The sequence below is a fragment of the Bactrocera neohumeralis genome, chromosome 3, assembly GCF_024586455.1.
Source record: "Bactrocera neohumeralis isolate Rockhampton chromosome 3, APGP_CSIRO_Bneo_wtdbg2-racon-allhic-juicebox.fasta_v2, whole genome shotgun sequence".
NCBI lineage: Eukaryota > Metazoa > Arthropoda > Insecta > Diptera > Tephritidae > Bactrocera > Bactrocera neohumeralis.
The window spans coordinates 63,158,015-63,177,535 of record NC_065920.1 but is presented as its reverse complement, the minus strand read 5'-3'; the positions used below and the strand labels follow the sequence as shown (position 1 = coordinate 63,177,535).

The 19,521-nt window shown below is 38.1% G+C and overlaps 1 protein-coding gene across 7 annotated transcripts in view; it reads left to right on the top strand.

Moving 5' to 3' along the window:
- The window catches only part of LOC126753357 (semaphorin-1A), a 505,489-nt gene that overhangs the window by 61,315 nt on the left and 424,653 nt on the right, over positions 1 to 19,521 (top strand). For all 7 annotated transcript variants that reach the window (XR_007666123.1, XR_007666127.1, XR_007666126.1 and 4 more), the window contains one exon: positions 16,169 to 16,888. Coding sequence is in view for 1 of the 7 variants with exons in the window: in XM_050464739.1 (XP_050320696.1) it covers positions 16,708 to 16,888 (181 nt within the window). In the remaining 6 variants the exon portion in view is untranslated. The remainder of the gene's footprint in view (positions 1 to 16,168; positions 16,889 to 19,521) is intronic.

Here is a 19,521-nt window from a genome sequence, read left to right as displayed (position 1 = left end):
TCACAGCATACACTTGCCTCGTCTACATATCCCTCGACAGTGTGTGAGCGGAGAGAGAGCCACCAGTAACTGTGACCTTCGTCCGCACCGTAAAACAGCTGACTTCGCTTCTTTTTATACTCTCGCAACAATGTTGCTAGGGAGAGTATTATAGTTTTGTTCACATAACGGTTGTTTGTAAGTCCTAAAACTAAAAGAGTCAGATATAGGGTTATATATACCAAAGTGATCAGGGTGACGAGTAGAGTCGAAATCCGGATGTCTGTCTGTCCGTCCGTCCGTCCGTGCAAGCTGTAACTTGAGTAAAAATTGAGATATCATGATGAAACTTGGTGCACGTATTCCTTGGCTCCATAAGAAAGTTAAGTTCGAAGATGGGCAAAATCGGCCCACTGCCACGCCCACAAAATGGCGGAAACCGAAAAACTATAAAGTGTCATAACTAAGCCATAAACAAAGATATTAAAGCGAAATTAGGCACAAAGGATCGCATTAGGGAGGGGCATATTTGGACGCAGTTTTTGGAAAAGTGGGCGTGGCCCCGCCCCCTACTAAGTTTTTTGTACATATCTCATAAACTACTATAACTATGTCAACCAAACTCTACAGAGTCGTTTTCTTCAGGCATTTCTATATACAGTTCAAAAATGGAAGAAATCAGATAATAACCACGGCCACCTCCCATACAAAGGTTATGTTGAAAATCACTAAAAGTGCGTTAACCGACTAACAAAAAACGTCAGAAACACTATATTTTACGGAAGAAATTGCAGAAGAAAGCTGCACCCAGGCTTTTTTTAAAAATTCAAAATGGGCGTGGCCTCGTCCACTTATGGACCAAAAACCATATCTCAGGAACTACTAGACCGATTTCAATGAAATGGGTGAAATCGGTTCACAACCACGCCTTCTTCCAATACAACGCTATTTTGAATTCCATCTGATGCCTTCTCTGTATAATATATCCATTAGGAACCAATGATGATAGCGGAATAAGACTTTACACAAATACGGTATTTGAAAAATATGTAAATGACGTATAATGAAATCTCGATTATCACTTTATCATGCGAGAGTATAAAATGTTCGGTGACACCCGAACTTAGCCCTTCCTTACTTGTTCAGCAACTTGCGTTGTGCAACTTGTTCCAAATTTCCAAGGATGTTGTTGTGGAAGAAGAGTTGTTCGGAATGCCCTATTTGAGTCGTTTCTTATTTTCAGCTTTCCTCAAACATAAAGCGACCTTTGCAGCCATGTACCTGCCAGCTGTATCCGCGATTACTTTGTGTGTAAGGACATTGAGTGATATTGTTGATGTAACCCGCAGTACACCGCAGATACCAATGAGAGCCGCCTTTTGGTTCGTTCCCACAGCAGTCGGGTTTACGTAACCGGAACGAAGCCGGATTTTTTATTCGGCCAAGGACTGTCAACTCGGCAGACTTCTGACGCAACAACAAGCATTTAAGCGAGTTTAGCTTTTTCGTGCGCCCTCCACCATTCGAATACTCCATTAAATATTATTAGCTTGACTAAGGCTTCTTAGGGTCAAAAGTGACCGGCCCACCTCTTCTTAATAGCACCTCTACGACAGTATAAGACACCCAATGCCTTCTTTACTCTTTCCTCATGAAAGCTTTTTATCAAGGTTAGGGACGAGGTACCTCACGTGAGGTTAAAGACGTGAGCAACGGGTGTAGGGAGCAAATATGGGTTGGGTAAATGAAACCATTCTATTTTTACTTGGGTTGACGGTTAAGCTTCATCCATTTGAATAGCCTTGGATTTGATTCTCTTGTAGTCCCACATACTTTACCTTGTCAACATAAACCCTCTAGTGTGTGGTTGGGTAGTGTAGTTTTACTCTGCAGCTTTTTGACGGCTCAATCGCCTCTTTACACGCCGTGGTATACCTTTTGGTTAGCTAGTAACCGGTAGTTACCAGGTACTGAGTAGAATTTCATTTAAAACATATACATATGTAAAACTTTTGGTTAGCAGTAACCGGTAGTTACCTAGTATAGACTAAAATTTTATTTCAAACATATACATATAAATTTTACTTATTTTAATAAATAATTTTAACAAAAATACAACAAAAACTACAAGTACAAACTACTTTAACATATATTTTGTCAGTGCTGAACTTTTAGTGGTCAAAAAGATATTTTGGATGGAAAGTTTTTTGCGTAGAAAAACCTGCTACCCCCAGAAAGAAATTCTGAATCCGCCACTGACTTATGTTTTCTTATGCTACAATACTTTATCTCGAATGTGACACCCTGTATGCGATGTACGCAGCCATATGCCCCTAAGCAACTTGCCATCTTCCCGAAACTTAACTAATAATCAGAGTTAAGCAGCGAAATGCTGTTACATTTGTTGCCAGCTAAGTACAATTATAATTACAAATGCTAATGGCAATAACAACAACAACAACGCATATTACAAGTCAGTCAATATGGCGAAAAAATCGTCTCGAGCGAAGGAAATATAAAGTGAAATGTAAAAGTTGTACGGAAATTTCCGTCGTTGTAATTAACACGAAAAGTCAAATAGAAAATTGTTGCAATTTACCGCTACACACACACACACGCAGCAAATAACTAAAAATGCTTAATATAAAGCCATATACATGTATGTGTGTGTGTATACAGGGGTTTTAAGAAGTGCATTTGCGAAAGTTGCAGCGAATTTGTGCTATTATTGAGTAAGAGTATATGTGCATGTATGTGTAACGGTAAGCATATAACTGTTTGCTGAGAAAAGTGCAGGTGACACATACTCCCACATACTCGCCAACCTAACCTAACAAATACTGCAGCGCAAAGCTGATGATGTGAGTGAATTGCGCTTGAGCGCATACAAGTTCTCTCTCTGCCTGCGTGTGTGTGTGTGCGTGCGAGTGATTGCCATCGTTGAAAAACTCATTAAAGACACTTAGTATGTATTTTTTTTTGCTCCCCACTAATACTCGCCTCTTTTTTGTTTGTTCTTTTACTTTTGCTTAGCTGTCGCTGCTGGCTGCTAAGGTCACCCCCGCGTGAGAGTGCGCGCGTGTGTGTGTGTGTGTGCTTGAAACTGCACTTGTATAAGTTTTTAATTTAGGAAAAGTGTGAATACTTAGCTCAAGCACCTAAGTTGTTGGCGCGCGCGCGCAATCACCCTTTCTCGCAACTTGCACTATTTTCACACCCTTCGTGTCCCCTCTACCACCTGCTACTTTATCGCCCCATTTATGCTGGCGTGGCATGTCAAATATGCGCGGGTTTGTTAATTAGTGAAATTTTTACACACTTTATTTACATTAATTACAACTTTCACGCGCACAGCTGTTTAAATCCGCGGGCGGCGCTGTAGTCGCTACAAATATACACTTACATAGTTTCATACATATAAATTTACTATATATCATATCTTAAATTTACTATGTGCAGTTATTTGAAAATTTCCTTCATAATTTGTGGACGCAAATTTGTTTGCTCTGATTTCAATAGCAAAAAGTCTTATTTGGCCACATTGCTGTTGCCTACATTTAGGCGCCCACACAATTCAGAACCTTAGAAGCTGCTTTGAAAGCAGCTTGAAAGAGCAAAAATCGCTAGTGTTAATAAATGAACAAAGCTGAAATCACAAACTCTGTCTGTCAGACGAGCTGTCGAGCAAATAAATTGCCAACCTGCTGACCACACCACGGCACAGTGGTGCAAATCATGTCAGTTTTTGGTAAAAAAAAAATTATTGTGTTTAGATGGTGAGACTTTGAAAATTTGAAACCGGCAGAAGCTTTAAAAATTTTTTTCTGAAGAAATACATTATTTTGTGGTCTTTTTAGTCATAAAATATATAATAATATGTTTTAATATAATAAACAATTTTCTTAAAAAGAGTTGCCATGTTTTTAGACATACATATTTTCAACTCATTAGTACTTATTTAGTCATATATTAAGAATGCCATATTTTATAATTTCATAAAAAACATAAAAAGGTGGCAACCCTCTTCGAAAAAAATATGTTTTATGGCCTTAAAAAACAATTATGAAACAACAACACCGTATATGCCACATGTATAGTAGTAGTAACACCACAAATGTGAAACTGTCATAATAAACATGCAAAGGTGGCAACTCTTTTCGAACAAATATTTCTTTATAGCTTCCAAAAAATATTGTAGTAAAAATGACACTGTATACAACAATATTAACTGCACATATGTAAGTGGGACTCTCGTCCTTGCATTACTTAATGGTAACCTCACATAGGTGGCAACCTTTGTGTACAAATATTTATTTTTAGAGCTTTCTAAACAATATAATAGTCACAATAACACTGTCATAATAATAGTAAAATTACAAAAATAACACAATGTATGATTTCATAATAAAACATAAAAGTGGCAACTCTGTCGAACATACTTTTAATTTTGTAACTTTCCGAAAAGTATTTTTCTATCAATAAATTTAATAATGTTTTTCAAAAATTGATGTCCTCATATGTGCCCGACTTCAAGATATGATATATGTATGTATGTATGTATATGTACATATAAGAATAGGTGGCAACTTTTGTCGAACAAATATTTATTTTCCAAAAAATTATTTTAGTCACAATAATACTGCAATAATAATAGAAGCTTTACAAAAATAAGAACCACATAAAGGTGGCAACTCTGTAGAATTTTTTTTTAATTGTGTAGCTTCCCGAAAAGTCGTTTACTAACAATAAATTTAATATTATTTTTCCAAAAGCGATATTTTCATATGTGCCCGGTTTCAATATTTGTATATAAGAATAGGTGGCAATCTTTGTTCAAAACAATTTTAAATAATTTTTTTTTTCAAAAATATTTTAGTAAAACACGCATAATATAAAATGTACATATATAAACATTTTCTCAAAAGTAAGACATTTATTTTATGCATAGCTGGCAACCTTGGTCAAAAAATATGTTAACTTTATAGTTTCCCAGAAATTTCAAAGTAACAATAATGCTTTCTTAATGTTTTTTTTTCTAGACTGAGATCTTCATATGTCCGCGATTTCAAGATATACAAAAATAGGTGGCAACCTCTTTTCAAAATTTAATTGTTTTCTAAAACTTACTAAAACAACAATAACACAATATGTGTTAAAACCTTTATATTCATATTTAAATTAATTTTTTTTTTAATAAGTGGCAACCCAATATAATGTAGCCTCTAATTCTGCACTCAATACAAATTTTTTTTTCTAATTTTTTCGCGCTAGGCTAACAAAATAAACATTCAAGACAAAGCACTCTCAGACATAGCCGGAATGTGCATTGCTGCGGAACTTACTCGAATCCGGGAAACAGGGTACAGGACAGGCAGGGACATCCCGAAATCCACTGTAGATTCGACTGGCTGGTGAATAACTGTCGGTACTCCGCTTGCCTACTGCATTCTAACACCGTATCTGTGAACCTCGCAGGAGCGCCGTAGGTATTGGTTAGGACCTGTGTAGTAGCGAGATCCTTCTGGTCCAAAGTGGGGCATAAGTGATTCTTTGAATTAGTTGTGCTTAGCGGAGTTCATATCGCTGCAAGGACAGGAGTTGTAACTGAACACTGTCCTGTTACGGTGTGTTCAAACATTTTTGAGGGCGAAAAGTGTCAAAGTTGCTTGACGGAAGATAGTGTAGAAACATCTAAACACTTCATCTTCGTCTATATAGATTTGGCTAGGCTAAAGTTGTATCAACTTGATCAAATGAACCACGTTCAGCACGCAGTGACGAAAACATAGCAACCGTAGCTGAAAGTGGACACGAAGACCGTGGAAAGTCGATTCGGCGCCGTTCACACAAAATCGGACTGACGTATGGAACGACTTGGTGCATTTTACGTCGAGATCTTAAATTGAAAGCGTACAAAATACAGCTTGTGAAAGAACTGAAACCACTCGACCCCAAGCGACATCGCCGCGCTCTATGGGCTCTTGAAAAGTTCCATGAAAATCCGACATTTCGAGCCAAAGTTTGTTCAGCGATGAAGTCCAATTTTGGTTCTATGGGTATGTAAATCGGTCCATATTTCATCAAAAATGATGCTTGTGAGAACGTAATCGTCAATGGCGACCGTTATCGCGCCATGATAACCGAATATTTGATTGAAGTTAAATTTATTTATTAAGAAAACACTTCGGTGGTCAGATAATTTCACATTTTGGTTAGATAATAAAGTCTAAAGTCTCTGCGGACAATCCCGCTTCGAATCACATATTGAGCAAAACATTACGCGTCTCATTCGCAGGTCGAAATGCTCGAACGAGTCATCGAAAATTGGACTCAATGGATGGACTATCTGAGACATAGCCGCGGCCAACACTTGGAAGAGATAATTTTCAAAAATAGATGCCAAGTAATGATCTTTCGAATGATAATAAACATTCCCCATAAGATTTGAAGTGTTTTTTCTTTAAAAGAGTAAGGAATCTCGAAATGGATCATCCCTTAGCAGTTTTATTGTTTGGAATAACTCGTGGTTTCACGAATATCAGCCTGGTGAAATCAACTAGCAAGTAATCTTAGCTCGGCTTCCAGGTGGGATCGCTGACAATATTTGAGAACCATGTTTTTCGAACCAGATTTTGAAAGATTTTTTTTCGGATGAAAGTTAAGAAGCAGCCTTTTGGGTTATGTTTTCTACAAAAATGTTCGAAACACAAAAGTTGACCCAAATTATCGTGGTCTGTATGGGTATATACATATGTATTTCGAATTGTGTCCATTTTTTGTCATGTTAACCCACTGTGCCTTACCAGTACTAGCTTTACTAGCCGCTGGCAAAAGTTAACTTCTGCGGCGCTTGCGAGAGGTGACTATCTGCACTTCAGTTTTTTCTCACACTCCACTTACTTTAGACAATTGTAATTGTGCTGCTATCTTTTTTATTGTTTTTTGTAGCATTTCATAGTACTGTTATTGTTATTGCTATTGTTTTTGTCAAGGCACTCGCCAAGCTGCTCCTTGCGTTTGTGGCAAAGAGCCTGCAACAAAAGTGCGGTTAAAGTGATAGAAGGATAGTAGAGTTTGGTGTGATATAGAATGAAGGTGGAGAGAGGCACAAGCAATGAGCCACAAACAAATACCGAACTCACCTACACACACACACACACACACACACATAAACAAAGTGCAATGCAGTCGCGTTGTGGTGGCAACATTTGACAGCTGCAAGCCATTGCAAATGTAGCGGCTATGAATGAAATAAACAGCAATAACAACAACAACATTAACTGCAATTAAACAACAACTAATGGCGCGCGCGCTGCATTACCGCTATACGTGTTGCCAAGGGCGCGCGCTCTTTGAGTGCAATGGCCGCCTGCGGGTGCTTTTTCGGTGTCGCTGCTGATTGTGGCACTGTTGGCGCCATGGTTGTTGTTGTTTTTATTTTTTCTATTGCTGCTGTTGTTGTTGTTATTCGTAATATTTGTTGTTGTTATGCTTAATGCTTGTTGTTGTTATTCTCATTCTCAATATTTGTTGTTGTTAGGCTTAATGTTTGTTGTTGTTGTCGGGCTCAGTGAAGGATTTTCATTTCAGGCGCTTTGTGTAAAAAGCTTTTATGCCTTTCGTTGTCGTTGCCACTCTTGCCACAAACTACTTGCAACCGCATGCTTGCGCCACCAGCACCTTATCCTTCCTGCACTTTATTTATTTGTCTGTATGTATGTGTCCTTGCCGCTTTAGTTGTGGCAAAGCAGCGCCCACTCTCGCTGCCATTTAAAATGCTTTTTGTTTCAATGTAAATCGAAGCGCGTTTGTTGCCGTTGTTGTTGTCGTTTTCTGTGGACGCTTTTCATTTGAATTGCTTGTCCATGTACCGTTAGCTGTTTGTGTTTTATGTTGCGCTCACTTGCTGCACAGCGCTTGGCCAGCGGTGACTTGGTTAGCTTGGTCGCTGCCTGCTTTCGCTTATTTATAGTCATGTATGCAATGTTGCACTTGTTGTTGTTGTTGTCTTTGTAGTTGCATAAATTATTTTTGTTCATTTGTGTTGTTGTGTTTGCTTTTTGTACGGTAGTTTAGCATGAATGCAAATTTGCACAAGTCGTTTATTGTCCTTGCCGCCGCCGCCTGCTCGCCACTGGCTCTGCTGCTGTCCGTGCTTCTGCCTCTGCCGCTGCTTTTGCCATTTGTTGGCTTTATTATTGTTTTTCTAGTTGTTATCCTTGTAATTTTTCATATTTGAAAAGCATTTATGCTTCAACAGTTGCAGTTGTCGTCCACCCCAAGCACCCCACCAAGCCTCCCATCTTTTTAGTGCCGCGTTTCCCCAGCTATGCACGGGTACACGCGCCTACATTTCTATGTATGCCAGGTCAGGGTTAAGTTAGAAAAACTCTTGTGTACTGAAGCACACATCTATTACACACACACATACACACATAAGCATATATGATTTACGAGTAATGCGTTTGCAGCACGTTTGTGCGGCTACTTGCCGTAATATGCTTTGCGGCATACCAGCGCACGCCAAGCAGTACAGAGCAGCATACAAATATATAAAAAAACTACAAATATACATATGAAAAACTGCAAATCTATGTAAAAATGCATATAAATCCCGTAAATAAATCCTTGACAGTTGCATCATCACTGCAATTGCTTGAGCCAACATTTGAAAAGTTTAGCATCTCTAATCAAAGCAATAGCATTCTTGGCAATCTGCCTATTTAGTTAGTGGTAGGCAGCAAGGATTTCCACGAAGTATACCGAAAATAAGCAGCAACGTATTAAAATTAGAATTCTGTTGCGCTAAAGTTATTTCGGAATTTCGAATATCTTTTTAATATTATTTTGCCGCGCTGACATAAATGGCAGCCATTCATGACTGTCAAGTTCCAGCGCAAAAAAGCATTCATGTGGTTATGAAGGGAATTTATTTTGGGATTTTTGAAACTATTTCGTAAATAAATAATAATATTCTGGCAGTGTTCTGTCAAAAGAAGTTATTATTGACTAATTCTTTTTCCTTTATAATAGAAAAAATACGCAAATATTATTTTAAATTCTACGAATACAGGCCATAAAGCCTTTAATGACCGGAAATTTAAACAGAGTGTCATATACTGGAATCATCTATTAATATCTAATCAGCACTGATTACTTTATCATCTCAACAATTTTGAACAAAACTGCTTAGGTGGTGTTAAGTTAGGTTGTAGGGTTCAACCAAAATCGTTCAAACTCATTTGAACATAAATTCCGCCTTTGTGTTACCCATAAACTCCCAAAACGAGGTTGTAAGATCAATGAAGCGTTTTGCGCTTACCACAAATTTATTAAGGCTGGTGATCCATTTTGATGTTCTCTACTTCTTTAAAGAAAAAAACACAGAAACTTCGAAATTAATGGGGAAAGTTTATTATCATTCGAAATAATATTCTTTGCCATTTATTTTTTGAAAATTATCTCTTTCTAAAGTTGGCCGCGGTTACGTCTCAGATGGTCCATCCATTGAGTGCAATTTTCGATGACTCGTCCCAGTATCGAAGTGAGATTGTCCGCATAGACTTTAGTCTTTACATACCCCAGGAAAATGGCGCCGAATTGACTCTCCACGGTCTCCGTGTGCACCCTTGGCAACGGCTGCTATACTTTCTTCACTGCGTACTGGACGTGGTCTATTCAATCGAATATTATCCAATATTGAATGCTGGGTCTCAAAATGGATAATGGTGTTGCGAATAGTACGCGCAGTAGACCCATTATGTTGACCATGAGATGAGTTAAGTCTTTCCATAAGGAAATGCCAAACAATACTGAAGAAATATAACATGACAGCTTGAAAAGACTCACCGTGATCTGTCTAAAAAAGTCTATTGAAAAAAGTACTTCTACTTCTACTTCGATCATCCGTTACCATTCTCAATAACTTCGTTAGGTTTCTCCAAACATGTGTCTGCCGAGTTATTTAAATCTCAGTCTGACAAAGGTTGGGAAATGGAGGAGAAAGTGATAAGATGGTTCCACCTTGCAGAGTGTCCAGTCAGAATCATCTAAAATTGCGGCATTATTGACTTTGCTAAGTGTCAGTAGTTCAGAAGACTTCTTATGGCTGACTATGGACCAGAAGGATCTCGAAGTCGAACGAGTTTTGGGTGTTGACTAGCACTTGCCGAGTTTACTGTTTGTCTACCAAAGGTCTACCGCGAGAACACAAGATGATATTGATCGGAAAACTCATTCGCTTACATATGAGTGAAATTAGGAAATGGGTGTCCTGCTTAGAAAACTCAGCAGCTTTTAAGTTTCCGGCGAATCCGCTGTTACCGAGTGTATAAAAGTCCAATATGAAAAAAACTTGAAGCTATTGCTAATGAGGTCTTGCACGTCTCGACTAGATTTCAGCGCTCATACAGAGAGCTCAAAGCCAGAATAGCCGCTCGGCTATCGGAGTGTATGTTCACCTCTCTGAAAGAGAAGGACCTAGATGGCAGCCACCTCTACTTGTGAACAGGTTGTCTGGTCTGGTAGTCTGCAAAGAGAGTTAATGGAGATGGAGAGCTCCCGACAGAAGACTCCCTCTCCCCCAACTGTTTATTTTATTTACTTCGATCCATCTTCAAAAAACTCACTACACCCCTGCTCTAACGGCTTGGGTCCAGCCACAAATCTCTGGCACATACAAATGTGAGCTGCGACAAAACCGTCCCGGACTGACAAAAAAGGAAAAATTTCGCGCATTTTAATATAAATCCTTATTAGCGCCTTCAAAATAGCATCCTTTAAAACCAATACACGCATGTTAACGAGTTCATTATTCTTAACTTGAATACAATCCTGGTTGGTTCTGATTTTGTAGTTAGTCAGGTGTGAACGTGTATTTGCTTAGTATAGGTTCGTCTTCGGAGAAAAACTTTGAACAAAGAGTGTTTTCAAACTATGCTATCTGTTACCCAGATACCGAATATGTGGACCCTAATGCCTATGTCGGACTCTATTGCCAAAATTTCTGTCAATCTTTGAGATATATTATTGACACTCAAAGATCGTCTTTTCCCAATAATAATATTTCCTTTGTTCAAAAATGTATGAAATCAGGTCAATAGTTTTCCTAGCAATCATATACTTGACTGATGGACTACGCCCGAGCCCAAAATATGGTTATCTAGTACTAGGTTCCAGCATAGGAAAACTCATCAAGCTACCTGGCTGTCTCCGGATCTTAGACATGTATATGCTCAGAGGTTCTAGCATTGACTCGTATCCGGAGAGACCTCTCCGATCCGTTTGATAACAAACGACAAGGCGACTCCCTTTGGTGCGACTTCTTCAATCTACTGCTGGATTAAATAATTCGAGCTTCAGAACTTAATCGAAAAGCTACGAGTTTCTACAATAGTGTACAATTGATGGCGTACGCTGAGGACATCAATACCATTAGCCATAACAACCGCGCCTTTAGTTCTGCTTTGTTCTGGTTGGACAAAGAAGCAAGGCAAGGTAGTGGTCTGATAGTGAACGGGCGCAAGACGAAATATCTCTGTTTTCTTCCTATCAAATTTTCCATTCCTCTATTTCTCTCTCTTTCCATTTTCCATGCCAATCTCCTCATTAATTGCATATTTCTCAGCCGCTAAGCGCTCCATAAGCTGCTGCAGACCATATATTCTTCACTTACATATATTCTTGCCTCATTTATATTTATCTTTCTTTCTTGTTTGTTGTTCGTCCACGATGTTGCCACTAACTTATTGTAGCCAGCATTTTTATTTATTCTGCTGCAAAGTTCTTTTCTTATTTAGTGACTTTCTTGCGTCTAAGCCGCAGTTGCTAGTCTTTTCTTTCCTTACTTTACCTTGCAGTGACTTGCTGCAGCCGATTAAGGCTCGCCTCCTGCAGCTTTTTTGCAGTTTACTGCATTTGGTCTATTACGTGGCTACTTGCTATTTGTTATTTTGTTTCTTTCCCTTACTTTTTCTACCATTTCATTTCAATTTATTCCACACAACGCCTTCCGTTTGCGTAGTCCGATCGCCACAAAGTTCTCTCCGGATTTTTCTTCTATAAACTTTTGCTTTTTGTAACTTTCTCTATTTGGCTTACCCAGCAGAATCGTCGTAACTTTATCCTTTTTATCCCCGCCTGCGTACTCGCTCGTTTGCGCTATCTCACGCTTGCTGCAAATACCGTTAAGCGTCTCTCGTATGCTCTGGCCGTTGTTCAGCTGGTTTTGCCACCCGGTTGGTCGGTTGGTTGGTTGGTTAGGTTGATTGGTTGGCGGGGTTGGTGTTGCTCGTCGTTAGTAGCTTCCTGAATTAGCATAATGTCATTTGGTTTTTATTGTTCTCCATTTAAATGTTTTTCTTCTGGCTTTTTTTTCTTCTTTCTTTTATTGCTGCTCACTTACATAACTTGCTGTTGCTTGCTTCCGTTTGCCGTTTGGACTTTTATACCTTGAACCCTCTCGGTTTTTGAGTTATCGATTTCAAAATTTGAAGAAGATGGTCATTTGTTGGAACTGTTGATATAGGGCCCTTGTAAGGTATAGCTGCTATTGAAACTGCTCGATCAAACTCAAGATCTTAGATAGATAGATATTGTTAATGAGATATTGCATCGCGACCTAGAGTCTATTGTGCCCTCTCCTATATCACATATGTTCACCAAGGTCCAGCAACCTGAATAATTCCAGTAGCCTGCTGGGCGCTACTGAGGTGATGTGCTCCCTGTCTATGTAGATGGAACCCAAGACCTCAAGAACTAGTCAAGACCTTGCATGGAAATTTTTTTATTTGACAAGCTGTCTTCACGGAATTCGGCATAGGTTGTTTACTAAAGCAACGCTATAATATTGTTTAAATCGGTCGACTATATCATGTAGCTGCCATACAAACTGAAGGATCAGAAGCAAGTTTTTGTACGGAAAGCTTATTTATTTAATAAGATATCTTTCCGAAATTTGTCATGGAATATTATATAAAGCAAAGGTATAACCTCTGAAGAAATCGTTCGGATCGGACCACTATAGCATATAGCTACCGTACAAACTGACGGATAAATTTCCAGTTCATGTATGGAAAACTTTTTTATTTGTCAAAGTATCTTCAAGAAGTTCAGCACACATTATTGTCCGAAGCAACGGTACAACCTCCTTAAAAATTATTTAGATCGGTTCACTATAGCATATAGCTGCCATACAAATTAAACGTTCGATATCAAGTATTTGTATGGAACTTTTTGATGCATGAAGGGTATGATAGCTTTTGTGCTACCGAAGTTAACGTTTCTTCTTGTTATGTAGTAGTTGTTGTATTTTTGTTGTTGTTATTATTCCTATTGTCATCCGTTGTCCTTGTTGCGGCCGACTGTCATGGTTATGTAAATAATCGTAATTTGGAAAACTCACTCGCTCAATGTTTTCTACCCACACATAGTACATACATACATACATGCGCATAAATATGCATACACAGATATACATTTATACATATACACATATATATAGTTATATCTCACAACAGTTATATTCCAACTGCAGCTGCTGCCACTCATTCTAGTCGCACTCGACTTGTGTTGCACTAAACAGCTTCTTGCAACTTCAACCATAATGCCGACCGCGTGTTATCTGAAAACTAAGCAACTGTGACTAACCAGTGTAAACATACATACATACATACCATACACACATACACTCGTATCAAAAGCACTGAATCTATTTGCTTATCTCACTAATTTATATGAATTTTAGAATTAGTCACAATTGTGGTTTACTCTGTGTGTGGCTATAGAATTTCAATGGTTCTTTTGATTATACTCTAGCTACATAGTTTTTGTGCGCAGTGCTATTGAAATGCATTTATTGTGTCTTGTCGCATGAACTTCCGGGTACTGCGGTTCAGATTAGATTAAAATTGGCGACCTTCCATGCTTAGGCGGTGTCAAAATGTGAGAGCGTATGTTTGGAATATAAAGTGGGCAGCTGACTTCAAGTTTCCGAAACTGTTCAGCTGATAAATATTCAAAAAAAAAAAAATTAATGGGATACATACTTCTTTTGAAGCCACCAACTTCCGCACTAACTATTTGAAGATTTAAGTAAATAATATTATCTAAACCAGTTGAGAATTTCATAACCACATAATATGTGCGAACGAAAAGCAGCAAAAACTGTCGACCTAAATGTGTTGAAATACTATTTCTAAATAATTATTTAAATAACAGATTGCCTAAATGTTTTGAAATACCTTAGAACTAAACCAGTTGAGAATTTCATAATCTGCGAACAAAAAAGCGCAAAAACTGTCGAAGAATTGCCTAAATATGTTGAAATACTATTTTTAAATAATTATTTAAATAACAGATTGCCTAAATGTCTTGAAATTAGAACTGTGTATATAAAGTCTAGTAAAAAGAAGTCCAATATTTTTCCAATAGATATCTTTTGTAATCTGTTCAGTAATCGGGTTACGCTATATTGGTTTGAAAGATAAAGTTTCGTATTAAAAAATTTTTTTTAAACAGTTTTATGGTTGCTTGACTCAGTATTTTTTCAGCAAGTGTCCAAGAGGGACACCATAAAATAGAAAATACTTCACGTTTCACAGTTTTTATACGAAAAAGACGAAAAAGCAAATCACGAAAATGTACATACTCTTTACGGTACTGAACCTGTAACAGCCAATCAAGCAAAATTGTGGTTTCGTCGATTCCATGCTGGAAAATTTGAAGACAAAGATTCACCTGGCTCTCGAAGATCAATTGTAGAAAATGTTGATAAAATAATAGAAATTGTCGACTCCGATAGTAAAAATGCATAATACAGCGTTAAGGACTATTTTAATAAGACTGGATACAAAAAGTAGATATACATAGATGATGTGTCATACGAGTTAACGCAAAGAGCTCTGATTGTTCGAATCGCTGCTGAGTCGCCAATAAGTAAAGAAGGAAGGCTAAATACAACGATAGTGACTCGCTAGAAGCTCCTGGAGTTTGGTTGGTAGGTGTTTATGTATCCATCTTATGAGTCGGACCTGGCACAAAGCGATTGCTAACTATGGCGCATGATTTCGCTAGTGAAAAATTCTTCTAAGGTAAAGCTTGTGTAAACCGGGTATTCCAGGTTTTTGTCTATAGGGATGAGGATTTCTAAGATATTATCATCTAAATAACTACAACTCATCAAACATACTGGTGCATATTTCATCTTCAATTTGATGCTAAGAAACGAAAAAAAAACAATAAATGAAAAATAAGTTACGGACGATATGTGTTCGGGAAAAGGAAGGAGAGGCGTGTGGCTGAATTTTTAAAGGTTAGGGATGGTTTATCTCAATTTCCGGCGAAACGACGGGTTCTATAGAAAAAAGTTATATAGCAATATTTTAGGTATTAAAAAGCTCTATAAATTTTGTATACAGACCTTTTTCACATAACCTCAAAATTTATGTGGAAAATTCGCAAAACCAAATTTTTGTGTTTTGTAAATTTGTCTCAATTTTGTATTTCTAACCAAAATTCGTGTATGAAATCGTTGCGATTGGTTCAAAGATGGTCGAGAGATCGTTGAAGACATGCCTTGTTCTGAACGACCTTCTTCAACTGATGAACATATTAGAAAGTCAGGTAAGTGTTGGAGAGATGGCAAGAGATCTCGACATCTCTCGCGAGTCGGTCGAATGAGTTTGGTGGATATTTTAGGTATGAAATGCGTTCTTGCTCGACTCGTCCCGTAAAGCCCATTTTGTTTTTTCAAAAATAGCACCGCTTGTGATTGAATTGATAACCAAAAATGCAATGAATACCACCGATCCACCACCGTATTCACCCGATTTGGCTCGAAGAGATAAAAAATTCACAGAAACAATTTCGGTACTTTTTTGTTTCAATGTATCCACTAGTAATCGGTTTTTATAGACTTTAGGTTCCTAACATCTTACTGGAAACAGTCTAAGTTCAATAAGTGAATATCAAGTAGGGTTTGTGGAAGAATCCAATCCAATTGCGGTTGTTTATTCTAGATAAGACCTTTTTTCTTCATTTCAGGCGTGATCTTGAGAACATTTTGGAATGATTCGAAATGATGATTTGAAATTATAATTTTTAATTCCATTTGTAGTATTTATTTACGATTTCCAATAAAATACGCAAATAATTGATAACTTATATCTCTCTTCTTCTCTTCTCTTTGCAGCATAATGCCAGCCCGACGGTAATGCAGTAACTCTGTACATATATACATATATGAATGTGTGTGTGTATATTTTAGTTCTACGTCAAAACTTCTACATTCCTTCCTGCCATAATTGTTTTTTTTTCGTCTAACTCAAAACTAAATTTAATTTAAACTTTTATAAAAAAAAAGTTTTCTACTTAAAATATGCGCTGAGTGTTTGAAGTTAAAATTTATATATATAAATATAAATATGAGTGTGTATATTCGCCGCTGTAAGTGAAGTAAACGGAAAAGAGCAATAAAACTATACGAAAGTTATAGCATGTAAAATAAATAAATCGAAAATAAAGAAAGCAAACGAAATATGTGAAAAGAAATTAAAACAGACGAAACGAGGTAAATAAGCAACAAAACTTTATTGTGATTTAATAAAATAATAATAACTACTTACCATACGAGCAAGGCAAATAAAAGCTGAAATCATAAAGGAAACTAACGAAAACTAACAAATTATTGTATAAAACACCAAAAAAACAAAAACAAATAACAAAACAAAAATGCAACTACACGAACCACAAATCAAACGAAAAATGTCGATAAGTCGATGTTGCCACAATGCCAACGATGGCTTCACGACCATCGCAGCGACGCAAGTCTTCCTCGTACTGACGCTGTTCGTGATTGGGAATCTAAGTGCCTGGCAGGAGAATGTGCGGCCGAAACTTTATGTGGAATTAGGTAAGTGGGAGCATATAAGAAATATTATAAGCAAATTTGAGTAACAGGGTTGCTTTTATTCATGCATCTTGAGGATAGAGTTGAGTCTTAGCTGGCAAGTGGTACATTTTCCAACAATTTGTAACGTATCGTGGCAAAGCATAATATAACATAACATAACGTAACGTAATGTAACGTAGCATAACATAACGAAACGTAACGTAGCGAAACATAACATAACATAACATAACATAACATAACATAACATAACATAACATAACATAACATAACGTAACATAACATAACAACATAACATAACATAACATAACATAACATAACATAACATAACATAACATAACATAACATAACATAACATAACATAACATAACATAACGTAACATAACGTAGCGTAACGTAACGTTACATTATGTAACAAAAATTCGCTTAACATAGCACTGCCTTGCGGGTCGTAGTGTGTGGATTCTCAGAGGCTCGAACACGAAAAATGGCACAAATGTACATATATTTACTTACACAAGTGTTAGTACATATTTACTTGCCACAAGCGTAACCAAACACAAATATGCCTACACCCGTATTTAGGTGCTCACACCCCATAGGGCGGATATGCCATTTGCTTTACTTCTGTAGTATTGTAGTAGTGTGTAGTATTTCGTACTACATTTTTTTGCTTGGTGGCAATTAGTGCCTTACTTCCGCGCTTGCGTCAACGGGTAGCGCGCGTGTCAAGTGTGTCGGCGCGTTCATGCATTAGTAGCAAGCACTTGTGCCATAAATATGTGTGCCACAACTGACAACATGCCACGTACCGTTGTGGCAATGACTATGGCGCATTGCGATGCGATTTTATGAAATGTGAAAATTAAATCGTAAATAAAATACATAATGAGCAACAACAAAAACGCAATAAACAGTTACGGTTATGTTGCTACGCGGCATTGCGCGTATATATAGGCGCGCGCGCGCTGCTGTCATATTTTATGCCAAATAATATAAAGAAAGACTGGCGGCGAGGACGCTGCCGCTGTCGCGATTACAAAAGCGCAGCATTTTTAGCAACCAGCAAGGCCATAAGAAGCAAAAGCACACACATGTATGCCGACTATAACAGTCGCGCGTTTAATTGCGTGCAACGTAAGTGTGTAAGCGCACGTACGATTCGTTAATGTGGTACATTTACGTTGTCATCGGCGACGAGCGCGCAAACATTGTCGACAAGACAGCAAGACAGCCAAACAGACAAGACGACACAGCACATGTGTGCGACAAATGCGTGTAGTTTTTGCAAGACCTTGTGTGCGCGCTCCCAACGCGGCAATACATTTTTTCTTTTTACTGCAGCACAGCGCACCTTTGCACGTTGCGCGCGCCTTGGTTTGCCGGTTTCGCCAGTCAATGCTAGTCAGCGCTGTTTCCTTTGTCCATACATTTGAGCGTCCGTTTCACTCGATACTTTGTTTGTCGCGGTCGCTGTGGTCTGCCTCCATCGCGCCGTCAGTCAGAAAGTTTACTGTACGTTTGTCTGCTTTTCAGCAGAAATTGAAACCGCAGGCGACGCACGCACTGTCGCCCTTTATGGGCCTATTACCGGTGCCGGTTAGCTTGTGCGCTGCACTTCGCCGTTGCTGTCGTTGCGAAACGCTGACTCTTAATTAAGTTCAACGGAAATGCGCATAATTTGATGTCGATAGTCATTATTGTACTTGTAGCATATGTCCGTCACACGGCTATCGTTGTCGTCACGCTTATTCCCATTCCTATATATGGCGCATACGCGAAACGACATTTCGGCGTACAGCGCGTCGTTGCCGTGGTGAGTTGGTTAGCTTGCGCGATTTGTATTTTAACTCGTTTCCTTCACTTCTTTGGTTTGTTGCATTTCGCAGTCAAAGAGGCGTTGAAGAAGTCGAGTTCCACATTGCGCAAATGCCATGAAATGCTTGATAGAATAATTTGTGTAAGGTAGAAAAAAACTACAGCAAACCGGCTGTCGGTCGTCTATGGTGGTCAAACTAATACTGGTTTTGTTTTTTGTAGTAAAAATGTGCCAGATTGATTTAATACATTATCTACGTAAGTTTCTGTTGTGTTGTTTTTTTATGTAATTCTCTGGAAGTTAGGTCTAGTGATCCTTGAATTATTGTTCAGGAGAATCATTATTTCTTTGTATTAAGACCTCGTATACTCCTATTATCTTCAACCTTCGTAACAGGTTGGAATTTGTATGTCTAAATATTGTCTAACAGTCCATTCTGACCTATGTATTTATCTGCGTTCAGCTATTTGTGTGTTCTGGTTTCTAAAAGATCTTCCACTTTTCGCCTTGGTGAAAAAAAAAATGTTTTGATTTATAAGACACTACGAGTATAGTTGGTTGAATGGTTGAAAAGGGAAGCGCAGAAGCTCCAGATAGCAGATGGCTGCACTTCAACCATTATTATTCCAATTGTGCTCCCGACTGGTAACCAGTCAAGTCCTTTTCAGCTACACAGTGGTTTTTGTAGAATGCCTAATGTCTTGAGGCAGCTGTGAAATATACCCCGTCTCATCCGGCTGAAGGGTAAGCATTCAAGATAATGTTCCAAAGGTGCGCTTTGATGACCTCTACTCTATTACTTAGTTTTATTTCGCCT